We start from the raw sequence: 21,166 nt of genomic DNA, 5'->3' as shown, positions 1-21,166 counted from the left end.
AATTTCTAGGCATGAGAGCGTTCCTACTTATCCATAGTATGTTTGTAACCCTGGCAAGTCACGAGCTATGGGACCCTACCATCCGGAACACTAAAGTAGTGTCATCTATTTTATTAAAGGCATAAAATTGTTCTACAAAACAAGTGAAAGTTCTTACTGATGTTCAACTTTTCACTTTGGTTCCTCTGCCCCATGAAGTGACTATTTGAGATGTCTTCTCTGACTGGTGTCATAATACCCAATCCCATAAGCAGTTCACCTCCCAACCCTGTGAATAGTTACTCCCACACAGAATGCCATAGACACACACCAGTGTAGGTCCGATTTTCTGTAACTAAGTAACAGCACTGGGCTCATAGGCAGTTCCTGTTCAAAAAGAAGGTAACAAGACACAGTGAGGTCAGGGCAAAGGGTGGGGAAAATATTTTTTTCTGATTAACTTCATTGTGACCCCAGAGCTTCTCTGGAATGTGGAAATAACTGAATTTTGGTAGGAAAAATCTTACATATGTAGAAGGATAAAATATAGTGGATATTCACTAAATAATAGTTATAAGACTCCCAACCCGAGCCATACGGTACGCAGCAGTAAACCTCTTCCTACCTAGAGAAGATGCCATTCACAGTCAAACAAATTCCTCATCTTTGCCAGTTTCATGCTCAAATCAGCCCCTTGGGAATTTGACCCATCAGCAGAGAATGTATAACACATGAAGAATTCACTACTGATGACAAATGATTAAACTGAGGGCAATTATTGGCACAGGACGTCACACACATACCAAAAGGACACCTAACAAACCACCAGTCCAAAAGTATTTTCCATCAGAAAAAGATGAGTTTACAATGAGCCTTAAGCCTGGCTGGTGACAGTGAAGGCACGCAGAGGATTCCTATGGCATTTTCTCTGTCAACAACATTTTAGTACAATTCTTGTCATTCAGGCCACAGTCCAATAAATGTCTTTTATCGTAGGAGCTGATACACATCTCCTTCTCTGGATAAGGGGGCTACATTTAAAAGGCCCTCTTTGTGAAGAACAATTGGCATAGAATTTTTAATATCTATCTATCTGGTGAAGAGAGACATGTTGTGGCTATTTCTGATCAATCAATCAAGTTCCACAGGCTTAATTGGCAGTGCTTTGGGGGGGAGAGGGGATCACACTAAACTTTCTCTCTCCTCATTCGCAATCAAATGCAAATGCAAGCAAGTTTAGAAACAGAATTACAATGATTATGATGAGAAAGAGATTCAAATAAAATAAGAACTGACACAAATCTTTGACCATAAGAGGAAACCAAACATATTTAAGGTTTGAAAGAGTCTGCGCATTTTTCCTCCCTATTCAAATTCTATGAACCTCTGCACTTGCTGTATTCAAGATCAGACTAAAATATTGCAATAAAGGTTCCTCTCACAGTGTTTCTAACCCAGAAGAACTAGAAATCCAGCAAAAACAAAACAAAACAAAAAAAAGCACAGCTTATTAAATTAAGACTCATTCCCACAATAAGAATCTAAACTTCTATCTGCTCTTATCCACACTGAGAAACCAAACTTTCTGAGGAACACACATTATTACAAATTACATAATATTCTGAACAGGCTGCAAAAACAATGGGAATTTTGTACAAATTACTAATTTCACAGATGGGCCAAATCCAAACACCGTTGAACATTAGAAGGCAGAATCTGAATCTAAATTTTGCTGATGGCAAATTATATTTTTTATAACGAAGCAAACCCCCAAATCCAGACACCTCTGAATCCTAAGGCATTGGAAATCTGGGAGTGAATTTTTGTGGCTTAGGCCCATTTCTTCTGAAGACTTATAGCAAGAAAATCAAAACATATTACACTACAACCTCAAAAGAAACAAGTCTTTTAAAAGAGGATAGTATGTGGGAATCTTGCTGGTTTGGCAAGTGATGGGCCTCTGACAAAGCCAAAAAGCCTATCACTTGCTCAACTGGTTTGTAGTTCCTGGTACTGCCCTCTCCAGAGACTTTTACTGCCAATGATGAGTCAAAGTATGCTTTAATAGATTCAGTGAATGTTTCACGTGACTTTTTATTGTGATGTATACTTCAAATTTGGTATTAGTTTTTCCCTATGGCCAGGTTCCAAATGCATCTGCAGCTTAATCAAATTGCCTTTGGGAATTTGTTTAATCTCTCCCCTACTATTTGATTATGCTCTTGTGTATTTCTGAAGCTGTTTCTTTGTGTTTGGTTAGCGTTATGATGTACTGAAATTCCTTCCTGCTCAGTCTCCGGAAATGCTTCCTAAAAATTTCCTCTTTCTCTCTGGTACCCACTTACTATGATGATAGGTACCTTAGAAACAAAATTATAAATAAAATTAAATAAGGATCGCTTGTGATGCCCATTTCTGAAGCCAGCTGAAAATTTTCCACTGACTTCAACGAGCATTAGATCAGGTCATAATTGCATCAAGTGCATTTTCCCCTGTGGATCGCTAATATAGAACATGCTTCATTTTTAATTTTCCTTCCCCTACCACCCACCCTGCTTTCTTCTCCCCTTTGGGCATATACTCTACATTTAGGATGAGGCTCTCCATATTCTGGCTTCCTAGGGTTTTAGGCACTGAAACCAACTCTTCTATGGCAATTTTGTGTACAACTGATTTGAATCTACATCAGAACTCTGATCTTACAAATCAATTTCATGGCGCTCTTGCTCTCTTTTTTTTGGGGGGGGTGGGGGTTGGGAAAAAAGTTTTTTAAACTCTTTATCTACTTTCTGTTACCTGTCTACGCAGAGGAATGCGCTTAGTCAGCTTGTGCACGGCAGGCTGGCTGCTGAAGTCCGGCTTCTTGGTAGTATTCTTCATGCGACACAGGATGACTGTCAGCACCATACAGGCAATTAAGAAGACCCCTATGCAGTAAATGGCTATCTCCAGGTAGTCTGGGGATGTCTGATACTCTTTTTTTTCATCAGGAGCTAGGTTGGAAGTTTGGAGGAGGAATAATCATGCCACAGAGTTAGCACACACCAAAAACATGTATCAGTACAGTAACTGGAACAACATTAAATTACATGGGGACTTCATGCAGTGACTTCATGAAATACAGAATACTGTTGATCTCCAAAGAATTTGTTTAGAACATCTCATAACCAGTACACTGGTCTCCTTCTCCAGCTGGTTCAAGACAATTTTGAACTCTGTGTGTGTGTGTGTGTGTGTGTGTGTGTGTGTGTGTGTCTACATATATATATAGTTGTTGGGATAACTCATTTTGCTTCACTGTGAATTCAGTTCTAAAAATTAAAACTACACCTAGGTTTGTTTTCCAGTTCTGACTTTTAAGCCAGGCTCTTGAGGAGGAGAAAATGGGCACATAATTCACTCCAGATGAATAAATAGTTAAGCCAATTTTTTGATAGCAACAAATGACAGATTTAAGTCAAAATAATTCACAAAACCATTGTATTTAACTTTGCTAACCGGCTGAACACACATTTACAGACAAACACTTATTCATTTAGCTGGGCTAAAAGAAATGCTTATAAACTCCTAAACAGAACGTACTTTGGGCATGAGCCTGTGTTGCTTGCGTATCCAAGATTTCCGCTGGGAAATAAGTGCACAAGGAATTCAGGATCCATGAGCCCCTTATAAGAAGTTTGCTTCTTAACTCAGGCTGTTAAATGAGTTGAAGGGAATTAGCTGCCCAACTCCTACTTAATTTCTATTTTAGTTGGGTGCCTAATTCCCTTAGGCTCTTTTGAAGAGTCCAGCCTCAGACTAAAAAAGAATAAATAAACAAACATGATGACTGAATTGCTTTCAATACACTTTAATGATTCTCCTTCAGTCAGACCTACATAATAGTTTTCATACTTTTTTTTTTAACCTCATTAGTGGTAACAGGTCAATAAGATTAGTCCTTATTTGGGGAGGGGCGGGGTGTGTGTGTGTCTTTTTGTAAGTAGCTGCTATTCTTATTGAAACCATTTTGAAGTTATCCTCAAGAAGGTTACATATGCAAATACTCTAAATTCATGTCACCTAGCCTTTATCTGGAATATGCCTCCAAAAAGGCAGCATTCCACAGCAATCAGGGGTCACTCTGCAAGCAGTGCACATCCAAGTTTTCATTTTCTTGTACCTCATCTTCAGTTAACGTCATATTTCATTCAAGCAAATTGGTTAAAAGATGCTAAACAGTCACTTGCAAAATGCAAACACTGCTAGCAGAAGCAAGCTCAGCATAAGCATTGTCTGACTGCTTAGTGATGAATGAACCATGCAGATGTCAGCTCACTGGGCAAGAGGCGAGTGAGATATAATGGAACTGTTTTGTCCAGTGCATTTTAAAAATAAAGACATAATGGCCAGTAGATATTAAGAACATTTCACTTGTGTCGCACAAACCATAAGTACACAATTATGCAAGACACACATGCAGGTAACTGCATCTTTTTCTTAGGATTAAGAATTAATTAATGCTCAAGTACATAATGGCCCAGCACACCTCAGATGACCTAAGTTATCTCAAAGGTAACATCAAGGCAGTTACATTATAGCTAACAGTTATACATAAGAAAGTTTGACTAGCATAAAAGTAAACTAAAAGGTTACATTTTCGGACAGCTAAAAATTGTCAGGCAATAAAGCGCATTGATGTTTGTTTCTCCTAAGAAAAAACATCAATCCCCGCATTCTAGGACATGCTTTGCAGTAAAAGCAAATTAACTATTCATTCTCTTAAAACATGCAATGTTGAAAGATGCACAGAACCGATTCCCAAGGTATATCATACACTGCTTCTGTATACATTCTGCTGGCTTTAAAATTAGACCCAAGGATTCTCACAAGAGACTTAGGTTATAGGTAAAAGTGAACCCAATCATATTAAATGGCTTAGAGATTTTGATGAAACATACTTTATAATGGCCAAATTAGTTTCAAAATTACCAAGGTAATTTTGAATTTCCTCTTATGGGAAAAGTTTGTGATGATCCGTGTGTTGATTCTCAGTATCTCATTAAGCGCTAAGAAAATATATTTCCTTCAAATTTCTGATGAATGTTTGACGAACGTAAAGATGTTTAAATTAAGCCTGATAGTAGTTCAATTTGTCCTTTACATTTTTTATAGCTGCAGACTAAGTGCAGTTCTGTAAGACATTCACAGACTTATCAAGGTGACTTTCTTTAAAAATAATAATAATTAAGAATGTTGAGGATAATAAAAGCCCCATTTCCGAGACAGAAGCTGTGCTAATTCTGCAGCAATCAACAAAGAAAATAAAAGAGGAAAAACCACTGAAAGAGAGCAGTGTATACCTGGCAGAACTGTCAACCATGCAGTGTGAAAGGATATCCCAATAGAATTACCCGCCAAGCATGTATACTCCCCAGCATCCTCAAAAGTTACATTCCGTATATAGAGAACCTCAATCTCTTTGTCCGTGGTGTTAACACCGGCGGCCTAGAAAAAAAAAGGGAAGCAATAGAAAAGCTAGACATTGTGGGAATTCTTGTGGACAGGGCTATGGAACCACAGGGCTTTGCACTTTGTGAAGTCAGTGGTGTGCACATCCAAAGTTCCTTCCCCATCCACAAATCCCTCATCCAAAAGGCGTTTACCAACAGGTCCCAGCTCACCTCAGAGAGCAATCAACACCCTTCACCAGACCTAAACTCACCACCTAAACATGCATGCAATCAAATGACATGGAAAAATTAACCCACAACACTTCGTTTTCTTTCTTCTTTTTTTAAGAATAAAAGTAGATTGAAAGAAAAACAGAGAGAAAACAAAGTAGGACAGTATCTGGTACCACTCAGCTACCAGAAAGAATCATGCCATACAAAAATATACACTGAAGAGATGAAACCTAAGAGGCAAATTCTAGCCTCAGCTACACAAACAACTTGTTTGCTATCTTGAGCAGAATATGGCCCTAAGAAATCTTTATCCATGGCACTGTATTTAAATATGGCATGTTACATAGTGCTGCCAAGTCTCACCATTTTCAATTATCTAGTCTCATGATGTGCTTTTCTTAAAACCCCATCTCCTAGAATCATTCTATTATGTAAGAATCTCAGCTTCTTCTTTTCCCCTCAGGTTATGTTACTAGCCCAGGATTGTGGAGAAAAGCTAGAAAGCCCTAAAGGTTAATAAAATCAGGAGGCAAACAAAATAGAACCCCAGTAGATATATAAAAATCTCAGCACACATAAACAAATCTCATGATTTTTGATGCCTGAACCATGATATTTGAAAGTTTCTTGTTGACAACACTGATCACGTCACAAGTCATCTGTTGTATAATCGATTATCCAAACTTTGACAAACAGAATTAACTCAGAGAGACTTTTAGCCCTTGGATCCTAAAAACTGTTCAATGGGGCAAAGCACTGCACTGACTCTTAGGAGGAAGTAGGTCAGACATATAGAGAACACAATTTTAAAACAAAAATAGAAACTAAATTAAAGTAAATGAAGGAGAGACTGAGCAAAACTTATCCATCATTTCAGGTATAAATTGTCAATATGATGCTGCTTTGTGTTTTATAGTTATTTTGTAAACAAAGTAATGGGGAAAAATCAATCACATGCAATTTATGTGCATGTAATGTAGAAGGTCACAAATGACTAAATATTGTGATAACTTATGTCTTGAGATGTACGTATGTAAATTTTATATATTTGCTGCAGCAAAAATTAGACCTTAATATTATATAATACCACTCTGTATTTTTTATGATGAACTATACGGAATTAACAACAAACCTAAACACAGAGACAGACATCAAATACAAGAGAGAATAAAATTGGTTAAGACAGATCAACTTCAGAAAACACAGAGCACAGACAGAGACTATTGTGAGAATTTTTCCATGGCTGCTGGCGTAATACCAGTTGCATCACCAAAGGAGGATTATAAATATACCAAGGCCAAAGAGTTATCCTACAAGCTGCCTGCAGTCTCCCAAAGCACCATTTTTTTTTCAGCTTCCACACATCCAGCTTTCTTTAAAAAACATTGTTACCTTTTGTAACAGTGAGCCAGGCAGACTGGTTGGCCTCCCCTATATAATTGGAGACCTTACAAATATATTCTCCAGCGTCCGCCTCTGTCACATTGTACAGCGTCAGCACTTCAGCATTGGAACTATTTATCCCCGAATGCTAGAATAGACCAATAACATAGGAGAACAATGTAACTGCTGCCCAATATGGACATTACTCTGTTTATGGTCCCACCACCAACACTGCATGAGAACATACCTTCCATTTAGTGTAAACACCAGTGTCAAAACATTGTTTTTGTTGTTTGGGTTTTTTAATTAGAAGTAACTAAGAGGAGTTGTTAACAGAAGGGGTGGGGGGGGGGGGAGGAAGAGCACCAGAGCTGGTATACTAGTTCAATGGAATAACATGGCATATAGTTGACCAGCCTGGATGCCAACTGGTTGGATTCTTGGCATCGCCAACCAGTTTGGAAAACTTCATAACAGAGAATTTCCTTAAATGAACTTCCTTAGAATGCCTGCCAAGAAGAATAACCTTGTGTCATTCATATGCCCCATCAAGTTGGTGAAAAATTGACATCTCTGCAGGCTCCACATCCAGAGAACCCAGCACTGCCAACAGTCATTGGCAGCAGATCTCATCATTACTAAGGGCCTTTGAAATGAAGAGGCTCAAGAAATGTGAGAGACAGAGTAGATTCTCTTTGGTTTGCTTTGGATGCTCTCTACAAATAAATAGCATTGATGTTCTTTTAGTGGCTTTTCACTTCTTTGAATAAAACATGCATAAATTATTTTAGAGATGGATTTAAGAAACCATGGAAGAACAACAGACTTTCCTTAAGCTAGCGCAATTAGCATTTAGACTAGCAAATTTCAACATACCATTGCATTTGTAAGATATGTTCTTTTTGTTAAGCTAATCAGTTTGAAAACAGAAGAACTGATCTCAAAACTCTTGGGTTCACACAACATATAGTCCATTCTCCAAAGAGCTGCTTAATGTGCTGAAAAGCCTCACCTTTAGAACTTGAAGATACGGTAATCCATCTGGCCCGTATTTACTGCCATTCTTCTCTATATGTTTTATCCACTGAATATGAGGCTGAGCATCACTGTACACTTTACAGACAAACTCCACGTCACCCCCAACCACTGCGGAGGCATTTGCTGGAAGGCCAGCTTGGAGAATAGGCCTGTGTGGTGATCGTTCTGTGGGGATGGGGAGTGGGAGTGAGAGAGAGAAAAAATAAAGATGCATAAATAAATAAGCAGTGCTGCCAAGAACACTGTTATGAACTCAAGCCAAAAAGCCCTATAAGCCTGTTGGCTGACTCCTCTGAAATAACACTGCAGCCAAAATGTATAACAAAAACTACACTTCAAAGGAGATCACTTGAGTACTACACTTGTAGTTCAAAGAATACCCATTTAGAAGGCGCGGAGGGGGGAGGTGGGGAGGGAGAGAAGCCACATGACAAACTTTTCATTTTTTTCAAGGTTGGGCCACCACCGAATAAGGAAAATACATTTAACTTTACAGTTCAGCATAACAAATGCTTTTGAGTTTTTATTTATTCTACTTAATATAAAACCAGAAAAACACAAAGTTTCATCACTGTATAAAATTAAATAATTATTGCTCTAAAATGAATGAAGTTATTACAGGCATAATAAAAAAGCTTCATAGGCATCAAACTCTTGGTACAAGATGAACAAAAATTAAGTAGGCTTTTGAAACACAGGGAACAAAAGTCAACTTGTATCAACTACAGCATCAGAAAAACCAAAGTTGCTTCCTATTCTAAGTATAGCTTAGGGGAATATGGAATTATCTTCAGTAGCACCATGGGTTATTACTGTCAGTTAACTATTACTTCTACAGTCTGTGAACCTACAAGAGGAGTCAGCAATATGCTACTGTCACTAGCAGAACGTTGTTGTCAAAATATGTAAAGATTTGGGATGAAATCCTGGTTCCACTGACGTCAGTAGGTGTTTTGCCATTGAGTGCCGCAAAGGCAGGATTTCACTCTTGGAGCCTGCTTCTGCATTCTTTTTGTGCACAAAGCCTGATCTTGCACCCACTGGAGTCAATGGTAAAGTTCTCATTGACTTCTGTGACAGGATCAGCCTCCCAAAGCTTCCATTGGCTACACTGGGTGAACAAGAAACTCTAGCAAAGCTTAAAACCATTCCACCTGACTATGGTGTCAATTAAAGTTGTTTTAACGACAGTCTTGTCTTAACAACAGCCCTGCACATTGAAATCTCCTAATTATCCATACATCATAATTGACAGGACCAATACATCATTCAACTTCCTCAACTTTGAGCAGTCTAGAAGTGAATTTAGTACACTCTCCATACCCATTCACCCCTTGTCCTTTCTACTGAGATGAACAGGGGTTCCAATTGTGAGGGACATTTCTTGTAACCTGGATACCTATTAGAAATGAGACTAAGACCAGCAACTCACTTCATGTAAGTCACTAAATAGCGGTTGGGTGGTAAATATTTACAGTTAATACTGACCTAGATCAAATTTGAACCCATGAATTAGAAGTGAAAGTCACATTGCCAAATCTCCTGAGCCATCCATACCCCCTTCAAAACATTTTATTTAAAAGATAAGAAAAGGATAATGGACCTAAATATTTATAGAGGCAATGTATTATAAGAGCTTAAATGTAATAAGCCAAATCAACTGAATTTCAAATCAAGTGTTCTTTCTTAAACATACTAGTTTCCAATAAATTGTTTCACAAGCAAACATTGTGAGTGTAATAGCAAATAATGATGCCCACTGAACAATGGAATCTTTCATACAGTCCAATATATTTGGCATGTTGCAAGCATCTACTGGGAATTTATTCACTGACGCAACACTGGCAGTGTATTACAAAGCAGCAGTCTTGTTTTACTCTTGGAAAAAGTGCATTTGTGTTGCAGTTATTAAATTATTCCATGGCTATCTGTGTTATTTTCTAAGGCCTAGGAACAGCTTACTATTTAATTTGTAAATTGCAGTAGAATGTATAAATTACTATTTTATAGTCCAGGAGAGAATTTATAAAGTTTCTCACCTTATACTAAATAGGGTCTAATTCCACGTTCCCCTACTCCTTCTTCTAGGTACACAAACAGCAAGCATGATCTCGCTTTAATAGAAACCTTACACCATCTTCCAAAACTTATTACAGCTGCCTTCAGTATAAAATGAAACCTTAGAGAATGTTATTTAAAATGTTTTTTAAAAGTCAGTAGGCCTCATGTTTCATTTCTCCACATCAGGGTTTGATTTCCTTTGTGACCTTACTCTCTGCCCTTAAACAAACCAGAGAATGAGGCCTGAAACATCTTGGAAAAGTTCCTACTATGCCAGCATCAACACACAAAACACGTTTGGTTTATCTCAATAGCCATCAACAATTTAATTTTTTATTGATGACTGTCAACCCCCCTCCCCTCAAAAAAAAAAAAAAAAAAAAGGCCAAGCAAAGAAGTAAAAGCAATGTTTCTACTCCTGCTCCTAAATTCCTAAAAGAGTCAGGTCAAACAGGGGTAAGGACTTGTGAAATTTCCTCTTGCTATGTCCTGAAATGCATTTCAGTTAAATGCATTAGAAGCAAATTAAAGTTTGCACACTGGGATATAAACTGCTGATCAGTATTTGTTCAACTCCTGTTCATTTGCTTCCACTGGACAGGCAGACTGCACAGATTTAGAACTGATCTCTATGATTCAGACCTTTCGCAGTTTACTCTTAATCCCTGATCCTGCCACTTGTTTCACACTATGCCTGGAGCCTTGCTGAAGTCAGGCTACATCATATGAAGTCACTGGGGCTCTGTATAAATCCTGGAGTCTGTGTTCATTAAATAAGGTGCAAGATCAGGGCATTAGATAATTACTTGACGTGAAACAGAGTATTTATTAACACAGGGAAAAGAAAAACTATGGAAAAATTAGTAAAATTGAAAAACTGTGACCATGTCGCTGACTATATTTCTGTGTAAGATATTTTTGGTCTCCATTAGAGTGCTAACATTTCATATGCTGTTTCTATGCAATGTGCAAAAACTAATCAAAGAGACTGTGGATCTTTATATGCTATCTCAGATCTTGTATATGAATTCCAGGTCAATATGTACATTTAAAACCTAAGCCTTACATTAGTATGCAGCTATCCCCTTGTTGACAGTTGGCTGCTCTAATATCATGAGGCTATGAAATCTGTTCAATAAAGATAGACAAAAGAGTTGAAAGTTCTCAAAAATATCCCTCAAAGTTAACAGAAACTAATTCTGAAATAAAGAGCTTGTCTTATGGATACTTAAGAACGTAGATTTATTTTGTATCATCTAACAATTGTAGCTAAGCATTGTAGATAAACTAAATTATGGAGGATATATACATTTTTGATAATTTCACTCAAAATACTAAATATTTTGATAAAAACAACTTGGTCCCAACTGTCCTCTCAGTTATACTAGCTTTAGACTGCTGTCATTCCATTGATTTCAGTATACTTCCTCCTTTTACACCAGTGTGATAGAAAGGTGAATCAGGCCTTTGGGAAATAAATCTTTGCTAATTGACCATTTAAATTTTATTGCATTCCATTTCCAGTGCTAACATAATATGTTTGCCCAAAAACAGGTCAACATCATCGGCTATAACATGGGGGGAAGCCCTAGAGAGTAGAAAGATGTCCAAGTGTTTTCAGGCATACTGAACACTGTATTTCTAACACCATAAAAGTTACTAGGCATTTGTTTTATTCCAACACATTAACTCAAACCCTCAGATATTTAATTACTGAACAAAATTCAGGTCTACGAGGTATTTCAAAGATCAATTCTGCTTTCTTAACTTTTTTTTAGTAACTCACATTACATGGCTTTGAAATAATAAAATATATTTTTCTCTAAAATGAGCTGGAACTAGCAAAGTCCAATGCTATAAAAATATAAATTTGAGCAAGAGCATGTTAAATTTTACTTTCCTTCTAATTCCTCTTGAAGTCAACCACTGTAATATTTTACAAACAGAAAGCATGGCTCATTGTCAGTAACTCAAGGAAATGTGGAGATAAGTAACTCAGAGTTAAAAACAACAACAAAAGAACAGCCTATTCCCCTTCCAGAGAAGTAGGTTTCTGGTCAATATCTAAAGAGTCAATCATTCACTAGAGTTCAATCACTTCCTTTACAAGAGGCAGAGCCACAATGATCATCAGTGTAGGTAATGCCTTATTTCAAATTTAAGATATCTAAATTACATACCAATATATAAATATGTTCAGGATTTGTTTGCCCAATTTTTGGATTGCCTAAATAGAAGGGAATAACAGAATCGACATCTGAAATGGAGATTGTAAACAATTTGCAAACAAAGAAAAATCCCCACCAATTTATAAGAAATGGTCATATTTTAACGGATGCATTATTGAAACTATTAACATTAAAGCATCAGGCCAGATTGCCTTCCTCCAGCAGAAAAATCTGCAGAAGGGAGCCAGGAAGTTCAGAAAAGTCCATGAGATTGACCTCATGGAGTTTCCTGCAGAGCATCACTTTAGAAGACAGTTGGTTGAGAAATGAGACCTCCCAGACTCTGCAGAACCTGAGGCTCTAGGCGAACAGGGTGGGGAAGAAAGGACGCGGGAATTCTTCTCTCCACAGAGAAACAGATACAGGATCTGCCCCTTCAGATGACTGTGCTGGACCCTCTTCCTTTCCTGGACATGCAATCGAGAGAGTGCCTCTGCAGCTTCTCAGCAGCAGCTATTGAGATGATTCTGCAAGAGTGAGTGACACTCAAGGCTCCCGCCATTATCAGCACTATTATGTAAGCACCTTTATTTTCAGTAAGATCAGTCACCCGTTAAATGTGTCTTGCTAATTACAAGTTGCAGAAGAGCATTAGTTCACTGCCTTTTCAAGGATCTCCCTAAACTCATGTTTGGTCTTGCATTCATTAGTCTTCTTTCATTTTCCAACCTTGTAACAAACATGCTATTTATTGCCAACTTAGATGGGGTTTTTGTCATGTGGACACTTGTTTCCTCTGATCATTTTAATTCTCTATTGCTATAGTTTATAATATTAATTCTGATTAACAGTTCATTTTCCGAAGCTAGTTGCCTACCTTCTGCACTCAAAGCTGACATTAGAAAGCTTCATTTAAAGAGTCCCTAAGATATATGACTACAATTCACTCAGTCTGGTGAATTTTCAGAAAAGTTTCTAAAGGCCAGGAGGAAGATTGGGGATCCATCAGGGACAGATTTGCTGGTTGGTGCATGTGAAGTGTGCTATCTTCATCCCAATTTCCACACCTCTATGCCCATCACTCTGGATGCTGTAGAGGGCCCCAGGGACCAGTGTGAAGGAAAGGGATGAAAAAAGAAAGGCCAAGGGAGACATCCATTGTCCATCACCAAACACCTCAGCTACCAATGGTAAATCTGTCCAAAAATTAATTAAGCCTCAGGCTGCATTAATTGTTGCTGGAGCCTTCTCTGCACTGGAGAATCTTCTTTCAAGCTATGGCCATGGGAGCTTCAGCCAGAGTGGAGAGTTCAGCTGGCCCTGTGTCCCCAGCTGCACTCAAGTTGATTTGCGGGATCTCAGGCTGTACATTCCTAGGTAGAGTGACACAGGAGGGATCAAACTGGCAAGATGATTAGGGGAAACTCCAGAGCGTCCACAGAGATTTCCCACCTCAGTGTATGCTCATATGGTGGCAACCCATGCCTAAATTTCCTTACTCCAGAACTAAGCAATGGTTTATGGGGGCCTGCGTCATTGAAATGCTAGAAGGAAAACACTATTAATTCCATTGCACTTGCTCAGTGATGTTCAGAAGTAAAGCTGAGGGATGGCTGCTGCTTCAGGAGACTAGCAACAACTAAGCAGGTATAGGCAAGTACCTCTACTAATTAATGTCATATATTATATATATATACACTGAGCCAGGGATTGAGTAGCTTTGACCAGCTGTGTGTCAGTTTGGTTCCTCTTGTTTCACAAAGCATTGCATTCTGTTCATACCCAATTCAGAAGCTTTGCTGAACAGCAATGCTCTATTTTTGTATATAAAATAATCATTCACTCTGTAATTTAAACTGGAGATAGCCACATGGTAATCCAGAGAAAATATTCCTTTCCAACACTGGAAAGACTATCCCAGCCATAGAGCTGTTTACTAACAGGTAACTCATAAGCAGAATGGACTATGGATTTTGCAGTTTGGACCAATTTTGTTCATCAGAGCTGGTCATATAATTTGTTACCAATGGTGGCATCTTTGATAAAATAATTGTTCCTCAATAAATTTTTACTAATTATTCAAATAGCTTTACTGTTCAGCAACAGGTTTCCTATGAGTTAAAATAAGTATGGACTTGTTAGAAGATTTTTTATTATGTAATGATTGTTCTGCTAAGTTTTTAGGGAAACAAGGGTCTTCTATCTTTTGATCATATTCTTCTCTTTTCTCTGTATACAATATTCCGATCAGCTCAAGACTCCTTAAAGAGGTAACACCTAAGACCCCAGTCCCACAACTGTTTCCGTGTGGGTGGACCCCAGTGCTTCGAGAAGCCCTAAGGAAGTCAGTAGGGCTCCATGCAGGCACAGAGGTCTGCCCATGTAGGTACTGACAGGGACTAAAGTCTTCATCCTACTTTTTCTTCACCATCTTCTTTGTTCCTCTGACCTAGCGAAAGTTTAGTGGCTCCAGTTGTGTAAGACTGGATTATTTCTTTCTGCTGCTGTTTCACATGCTTTGACATTGTTAATTACGGGGCCTAACTGTCCACTGGCATAAGACTGGAGTACCACGCTGGAAGGTCAGGGGCAATATTGTTTCCCTAAAGTTGATTATTGAATAAGAGTTCTTAGGTAAGGTTATGAGGCTCACAACTTTAAGAAAAGCTTGAATGGCTTCACTGGGGCTATCTGTGATTTTTAAATAATTATAGTTTTAAAATATATAGTGTCATTACGGAAACTTGGAGCAGTTGATACACTGCCTTCAGTAAAGCAGTTATCACTGTGCTTCTTTGTGCCGTCTGAAAACTGCCTTCCTGGTTTGAAAGTAATCACATCGAGGTCAGGTTAGAAAATTACAATACCTTTCAACCCTTCACAGAAATGACTCACGTGTTCAACTCTTTTGCTCTTCCTTTTACTTTTCGCCTCAGACTTGAAATACTGATCCCTCTTCAGCACTCCCTCCATGGACAAAACTTCCACTGATGTCACCCTGTCTGTTTATATTTTCTCTTAGATCAAGCACAGAACAATGTACCTGTGGTGGCTCAATGTAAATAGCAACAGCTACCATGGACCTTTTAGCACCTTGCTGGGTTTTTTTAAGCAGGCAGTGAAGCATTATTTTTTCTAAACATAAGACTCTGGTCAGTGCTTACAACTCTCAAGATTTATTCCAGGTGGGAGTACTGACATGTAAGGGCATGAAGGGGAATTAACACTAAGGCCTCACTTGTGCAAACCCTTATGCATGTGCTGAGCTGTATGCATCTGCGTACTCTCATTGACTCCTAAAGGCCCGCTCAGGTGCATAAAATTAACCATGTGCATAAACTTTTTCAGGATTAAGGACTAAAACTTCACTAGCTCCTTGCAGGGTGGGGATAAGACAGCTGTAGCAAAATAAAGTGGAACATGACACTACAAGGAAAAAGGCCGCTTTTATAAGGGCTGAGTGAAGTCAGTGGAAAGATTCTCACTGATTTCAACAGGCTTTGGATCAGGGCCTGATAAAAGTCATATCAAAATTAAATAAAATCTGTTCTTTAAAATCATGACTGCAAGAGAGGGTTTAAAAAAAAAAAAAAGACAAGTCAAGACATACTCAAGAACTGAAGCATGCAACATGAACGTTCTTGTTTTAAAATGCTAAGTTGTCAACACAAGGTAATACTTAATACTAGACTATCCTTAGTGCAACACCCTATTGTTAGTCTGCCACAGTATGCATTTCATCAGTCTTGCCAGAGTGAAAAAGTGTCTTAGCTGAAAAAAGACTAATGTCTGCCCTACTAAGCCTAGGAGTTCACTTGTGGTATCCCTGAAACACTACATGTATAAGCAACAGTGTTAGGCACATCTGAGCAAAGGAGAAATGCCTCATTTTGGTGTGAAAAAACATGAGAAACAGAACAATGAAAAGCTGTCCACTGAAATTACTTCTAATTTGCTTCTTCTAAAACTTCAAGAGAATGTGAAAAGCGGCATGTAACTTCTCACGGACAAGGCTGGAAAGTGGGGAAAATGTCACTGTCCAGGCCATTTCCAGATGTTTCATTAAGCTTCTTGGGGGAAGGAACTGTGTGTTCTGTGTTGCAGTGAGCACCCAGTCAGCACGCAACCACTTAATAATGGCAATGATGGTGGTGATGAAGGGAGTGTCTTGTGGAGAAAGCACAGGGCTGGGCTCTATATCTGGTTCTGCCAAAGGTTTGCTGTAGGACTCTGGCAAATCACAACCTTTCTGTGACTCCATTTCCTCATCAGTAAAATGATGATAACAGTGTTTTCCTAACTCCCACAGATATTGTGAGATTTAATTAGTTAGTTAGATGCTATAAAATGTGAAGTATTCATTATTATTAGTGTGGCTCCACCACATATTTTCTATCTCCACACTCTCCCTTCCCTGAAAAGTGTCTGCCTTCAAAGTAGACAGGAAAATACCATTGAAACCCGTTTGAGTTCTTTTACATTTCCCCAATTCTCCCTCTTCTTAATGTACTGCAGTATGGAATCTAGAGCAGAGGTGGGCAAACTATGGCCCGCAGGCCACATCCAGCCTGTGGGACCGTCCTGCCCGGCCCTTGAAGCTGTCCCCCGGCCCCTCCCCTACTGTCCCCCCTCTCACACAACCACGCCACCATGCAGCACAATGCTCTGGGCAGCGGGGCTGCAGAGCCTGGCCTGACCTGGTGCTCTGTGCTGCACGGCGCAGCGGCTTCTCCTGGTGCACCCATGCCACCAGCCACCGGTGCTCCAGGCAGTGCTCTAAGGGGCCAGGGAGAGTTGGATAGAGGGGGTGGTCAGGGGCGTGGAGAGGGGTCAGAGGGCAGGGAACACTGGGGTTGAATGGGGGCAAGGGTCCCGGGGGGGCAGTCAGGAAGGAGAGGAGGGGTTGAATGGGGTTGTGGGGGGAAGTTAGGGGCAAGAGGTCCGGGGGCAGTCAGGGAGAAGGGGTGGTTGGATGGGGCAGGGGTCCCGTGGGGGGCAGTCAGGAAGAGGAGGGGGGTTGGATAGAGCGGCGGGGGCAGTTAGAGGCGGGGAGTCCGGGGGCAGTCAGGGGATCGAGAGCAGGGGTGGGTGGATGGGGTAGGGGTCCCTGGGGGGCCATCAGGGAACTGTGGGGGTTGGATGGGGAGGAGTCCCAGGGGGGCTGTCAGGGGTCAAGAAATGGGGGGGGTCTGATAGAGGGCAGGGGATGGGCTATGCCTGGCTGTTTGGGGTGGCACAGCCTCCCCGAACCGGCCATCCATACAATTTCAGAAACCCAATGCAGCCCTCAGTCCAAAAAGTTTGCCCGTCCCTGATCTGGAGTCTGTTCTAAATATTGGATTGGATCTGAAAAGATGTCGTACAACTCCAGAAAAGTGCTAAATGTCCCTGGTTCCTAGTGGCTTATCAGGGAGGGCACAGCAGCTTCTAGATGGGCCAACTGCAACCGTATATTTGTTCATCACCATTAACTTAACTCCACTGCTTCAACAAATAAAGGTGAAGCAACTTTAATAGAAAACATTTAAGCTGGCCACGCCTGGGCACAAACATACTATAGATGTGTCAAAGACAAAGCAATGTCTCTCATGTCATTTTCTTCAGCTATTAATCTCCCTTCTGTACCTAGGTTGTCTGACTTTTAACATAAGCATTCGAATGGGAAGGACAGCATAACTTTCACATGTAACCAGATGCATGGAGAAACAGCAGAGCTATTTTCAGTCATCTGAACGTCGATCAATTGTTTATGGGTTTACTAAAAACAAACAAACAAAAAACTATATTCCTCATGCTAGAAGTGCTCATTAATTGACAGATTTACACATTCCTCTCTTCAGGTTCAGAAGCATCATCTCCATCCTCCTGGCCAAGTGTATTTGATGGAATGCCATCTCACTAGAGCTGAGTGAAGAGCGGGAAAAAAGTTGTCTGTCTGAATTTGAAAGTGAATGCTGACTGCGGACATGGGAGCATTCTGCAAATATTCAAACCCTAGTACCGGTATTAGCACAAATACCCACTCAAAAAAAAGTTAAGATCAAATGCTCAAATAGTCACCAAAAACAAATTTATACTTGAAACCACCACTTGAAATACAAGTTGTGTTGGTTACTAATGTGTCTCATCCAACCAGAGAAGAGAAACAATATCAGCTAGCTCACAGCACTAACCAACAGTGTGAATTTTAATATTTAAATAGAGACTATTTGTTCATGAGCTATTGTTATGACAGAATAATTTGTGAAGGTGAGAAATAATTTCCAACAACTAATACATCTGAGAACTTCGCAATCTGCTTGCCAAAAGAAGCAAAAAAGATTTTTTTTGCAAAAAGAAAAAGATAAAAGTAGGTCGTCATGATGAGTTTTCCATTCAGCTCTACTTCTAACACTATCAATGTTGTTCTTTAGTAGACCTGAATGGATGAAATATTTCAAAGGGCAGGGGTGGTCAGCCTGAGCCTGAGAAGGAGCCAGAATTTACCAATGTACATTGCCAAAGAGCCACAGCAATACGTCAGGACCCCACATCAGCTCCCGCCCTCCAGCCTCCAGCCCGCTGGAAGCCCCACCAGTAAGCACCTCCCACCTGCGGCAATCAGCTATTTCTCATGCGCAGGAAGCTCTGGTGGGAAGTGGGGAGGAGTGAGGGCATGATGGGCTCGGGGGGGAGGGGCAGGGTCATTGGGAAAAGGGATGGAGTGGGGGCAGGGTCTGGGGCAGAGCAGGGGGTTGAGCAGTGAGCACCCCCCAGCACATTGGAAAGTTAGCATCTGTAGCTCCAGCCCTGGAGTCAGTGCCTATGCAAGGAGCCACATATTAACCTCTGAAGAGCCGCATGCGGCTCCGGAGCCACAGGTTAGCCACCCCTGTCAAAGAGCAATCTGAAAAAAAATAATCAATTTTTATTTATAGAGCCTTTTTCCTCCTAAAATATCCCAAAATTCTTCACGAAGTATGGTTTTTAATAGGGCTTTTAAAGTGTAAGTAAACTAGCTTTAACTGTACTTTCATGCTTAAAATGCAACAACTGCTACGAAAGCACCTTGGGAATGGTAGCAATCCAATGATGGTCTAATGACTTAAAATCCTCAACACCTATGAAATGCAGCCACATCTGGAGTAAAGGGCACACAGCACTCTGCACAAGAGGGAGTAGAGTGGACATTTGCATGAAGGCTGTCAGGGAAAACCTCTTTTTTTATATCTTTAGTGTCTCTGCAGTGCCCACAGAATTCCACATTCTCATCCAATAGACCTCACCCATTAAGCTGCATGGTACTTAATTTATGTGCCTTAGACAGATGAAACACCAACTCTTTTCCTGATAGCTTTAATTATTAAGGCATGTGTAAACTGCAATATAACAATGTACTCATGTAAACAAATGCACATGGGTCAAAAGCAGAGGTTGAACCCTGGGACCTTCAAAGCTAAAAGGGTGAGTGCCCCGTGATTTGAGTTGAAGCACCAATAGCAGACTCATTGCTGGACACAGTAGCAAACTCATAAACCTCTTTTGCGGATAAGTCTGTGGAGTGGAGGGTCACAAAGACACAGATTACACAAGTGCCATTCAGCAAGTGCCAAATGCACATCTAGTAATACAACATGCTCATTGGTATTTTCAGACAACTCTTGCAAACTTCTACTTGAAGTTCAGTGAGTGTGAAGCTGGATGAATTAAAAGACAAGATTAAAGAGAATAATCTGCACAAGAGCTGCAGTAATGTCCCTCAAGCCAAAAAGAAATACCTGTCTTGAGATTGTAAGAAAACAGAAAGTGGGACAGGGAGGCTAGTCCTCTCACAAAAGATTAGTCAGCAAGCATTTCAAATGTGACAAATTCAGCATTCACCCAATGGATAAAGTATTGATGCTAGTATATGTTCATAAAATATATTTTAGCCAGACTACTCAAATGAAATCAGAAGCTTCAATGCTATAAAACTACAGGTTTGGAATATTTTGACTTTATTAACAGGAGCTGAGGGGGGAAGGAGGGAGATCAATTCACTTTCCCTTTGCTGAACCATCACACACCAATCTTTATTCTCAACAGTGAAGCACACAGCCTCAAGCACTAAACAATCTGTAAAAAGAACGAGGAGTACTTGTGGAACCTTAGAGACTATCAAATTTATTTGAGCATAAGCTTTCGTGGGCTAAAACCCACTTCATTGGATGCATGCAGTGGAAAATACAGTAGGAAGATATATATATATACACACACACACAGAGAACATGAAAAAATGGGTGTTGCCATTCACGCTATAACGAGAGTGATCACCTTAATTGATCACTCTCGTTATAGTGTGTATGGCAACACCCATTTTTTCATGGGGTGTGTGTGTGTATGTGTGGGTGTGTGTGTACATATATCTTCCTACTGTATTTTCCACTGCACGCATCCAATGAAGTGGGTTTTAGCCCACAAAAGCTTATGCTCAAATAAATGTGTTAGTCTCTAAGGTGCCACAAGTACTCCTCGTTCTTTTTGCTGATACAGACTAACACGGCTGCCACTCTGAAACCTAAACAACCTGTGTAATTTCCTCTCAGAGTTGTAGATGTGTTGCCAAAAGCCCAATGCTGGGTGTAAAGTCCACAGTCAGGCTTATTAGTACTTTGAATAAAACCTTCTTCCTGCTCAATTTAACCAAATACCTGAGGGTAGTATGTATTCCTTCATTCTTTCAGTCTCTGTCCCATCATGTCCCAGGCTGCATACACTCAGGTGAACATGTCATGCTAAAGCATGTTCATGTAAAGATCTAGTCAACAACTTCCATTCACCTCTGCCAGAAATGCAAGTTTGGGCTTGGTTGTAATACCAACATTTAACTCCAACCAGACATGGATGATACAC

The 21,166-nt window shown here is 39.9% G+C and overlaps 1 protein-coding gene across 3 annotated transcripts in view; it reads right to left on the bottom strand.

Moving 5' to 3' along the window:
- The window catches only part of FGFR2 (fibroblast growth factor receptor 2), a 90,099-nt gene that overhangs the window by 25,589 nt on the left and 43,344 nt on the right, over positions 1–21,166 (bottom strand). Inside the window, exons 6-8 of one of the 3 annotated variants that reach the window (XM_077821557.1) lie at positions 8,041–8,231; positions 7,038–7,176; positions 2,776–2,972 (exon numbers count right to left, since the gene is read on the bottom strand). In XM_077821557.1, coding sequence (XP_077677683.1) covers positions 2,776–2,972; positions 7,038–7,176; positions 8,041–8,231 — 527 coding nt within the window. Of the gene's footprint in view, positions 1–2,775; positions 2,973–5,321; positions 5,467–7,037; positions 7,177–8,040; positions 8,232–21,166 lie in introns of all 3 variants that reach the window. The other 2 variants (XM_077821556.1, XM_077821558.1) reach the window with 2 other exon arrangements.

This window comes from Eretmochelys imbricata, chromosome 7, assembly GCF_965152235.1.
Source record: "Eretmochelys imbricata isolate rEreImb1 chromosome 7, rEreImb1.hap1, whole genome shotgun sequence".
Lineage (NCBI taxonomy): Eukaryota > Metazoa > Chordata > Testudines > Cheloniidae > Eretmochelys > Eretmochelys imbricata.
This window is presented reverse-complemented; position numbering and strand designations above follow the sequence as displayed.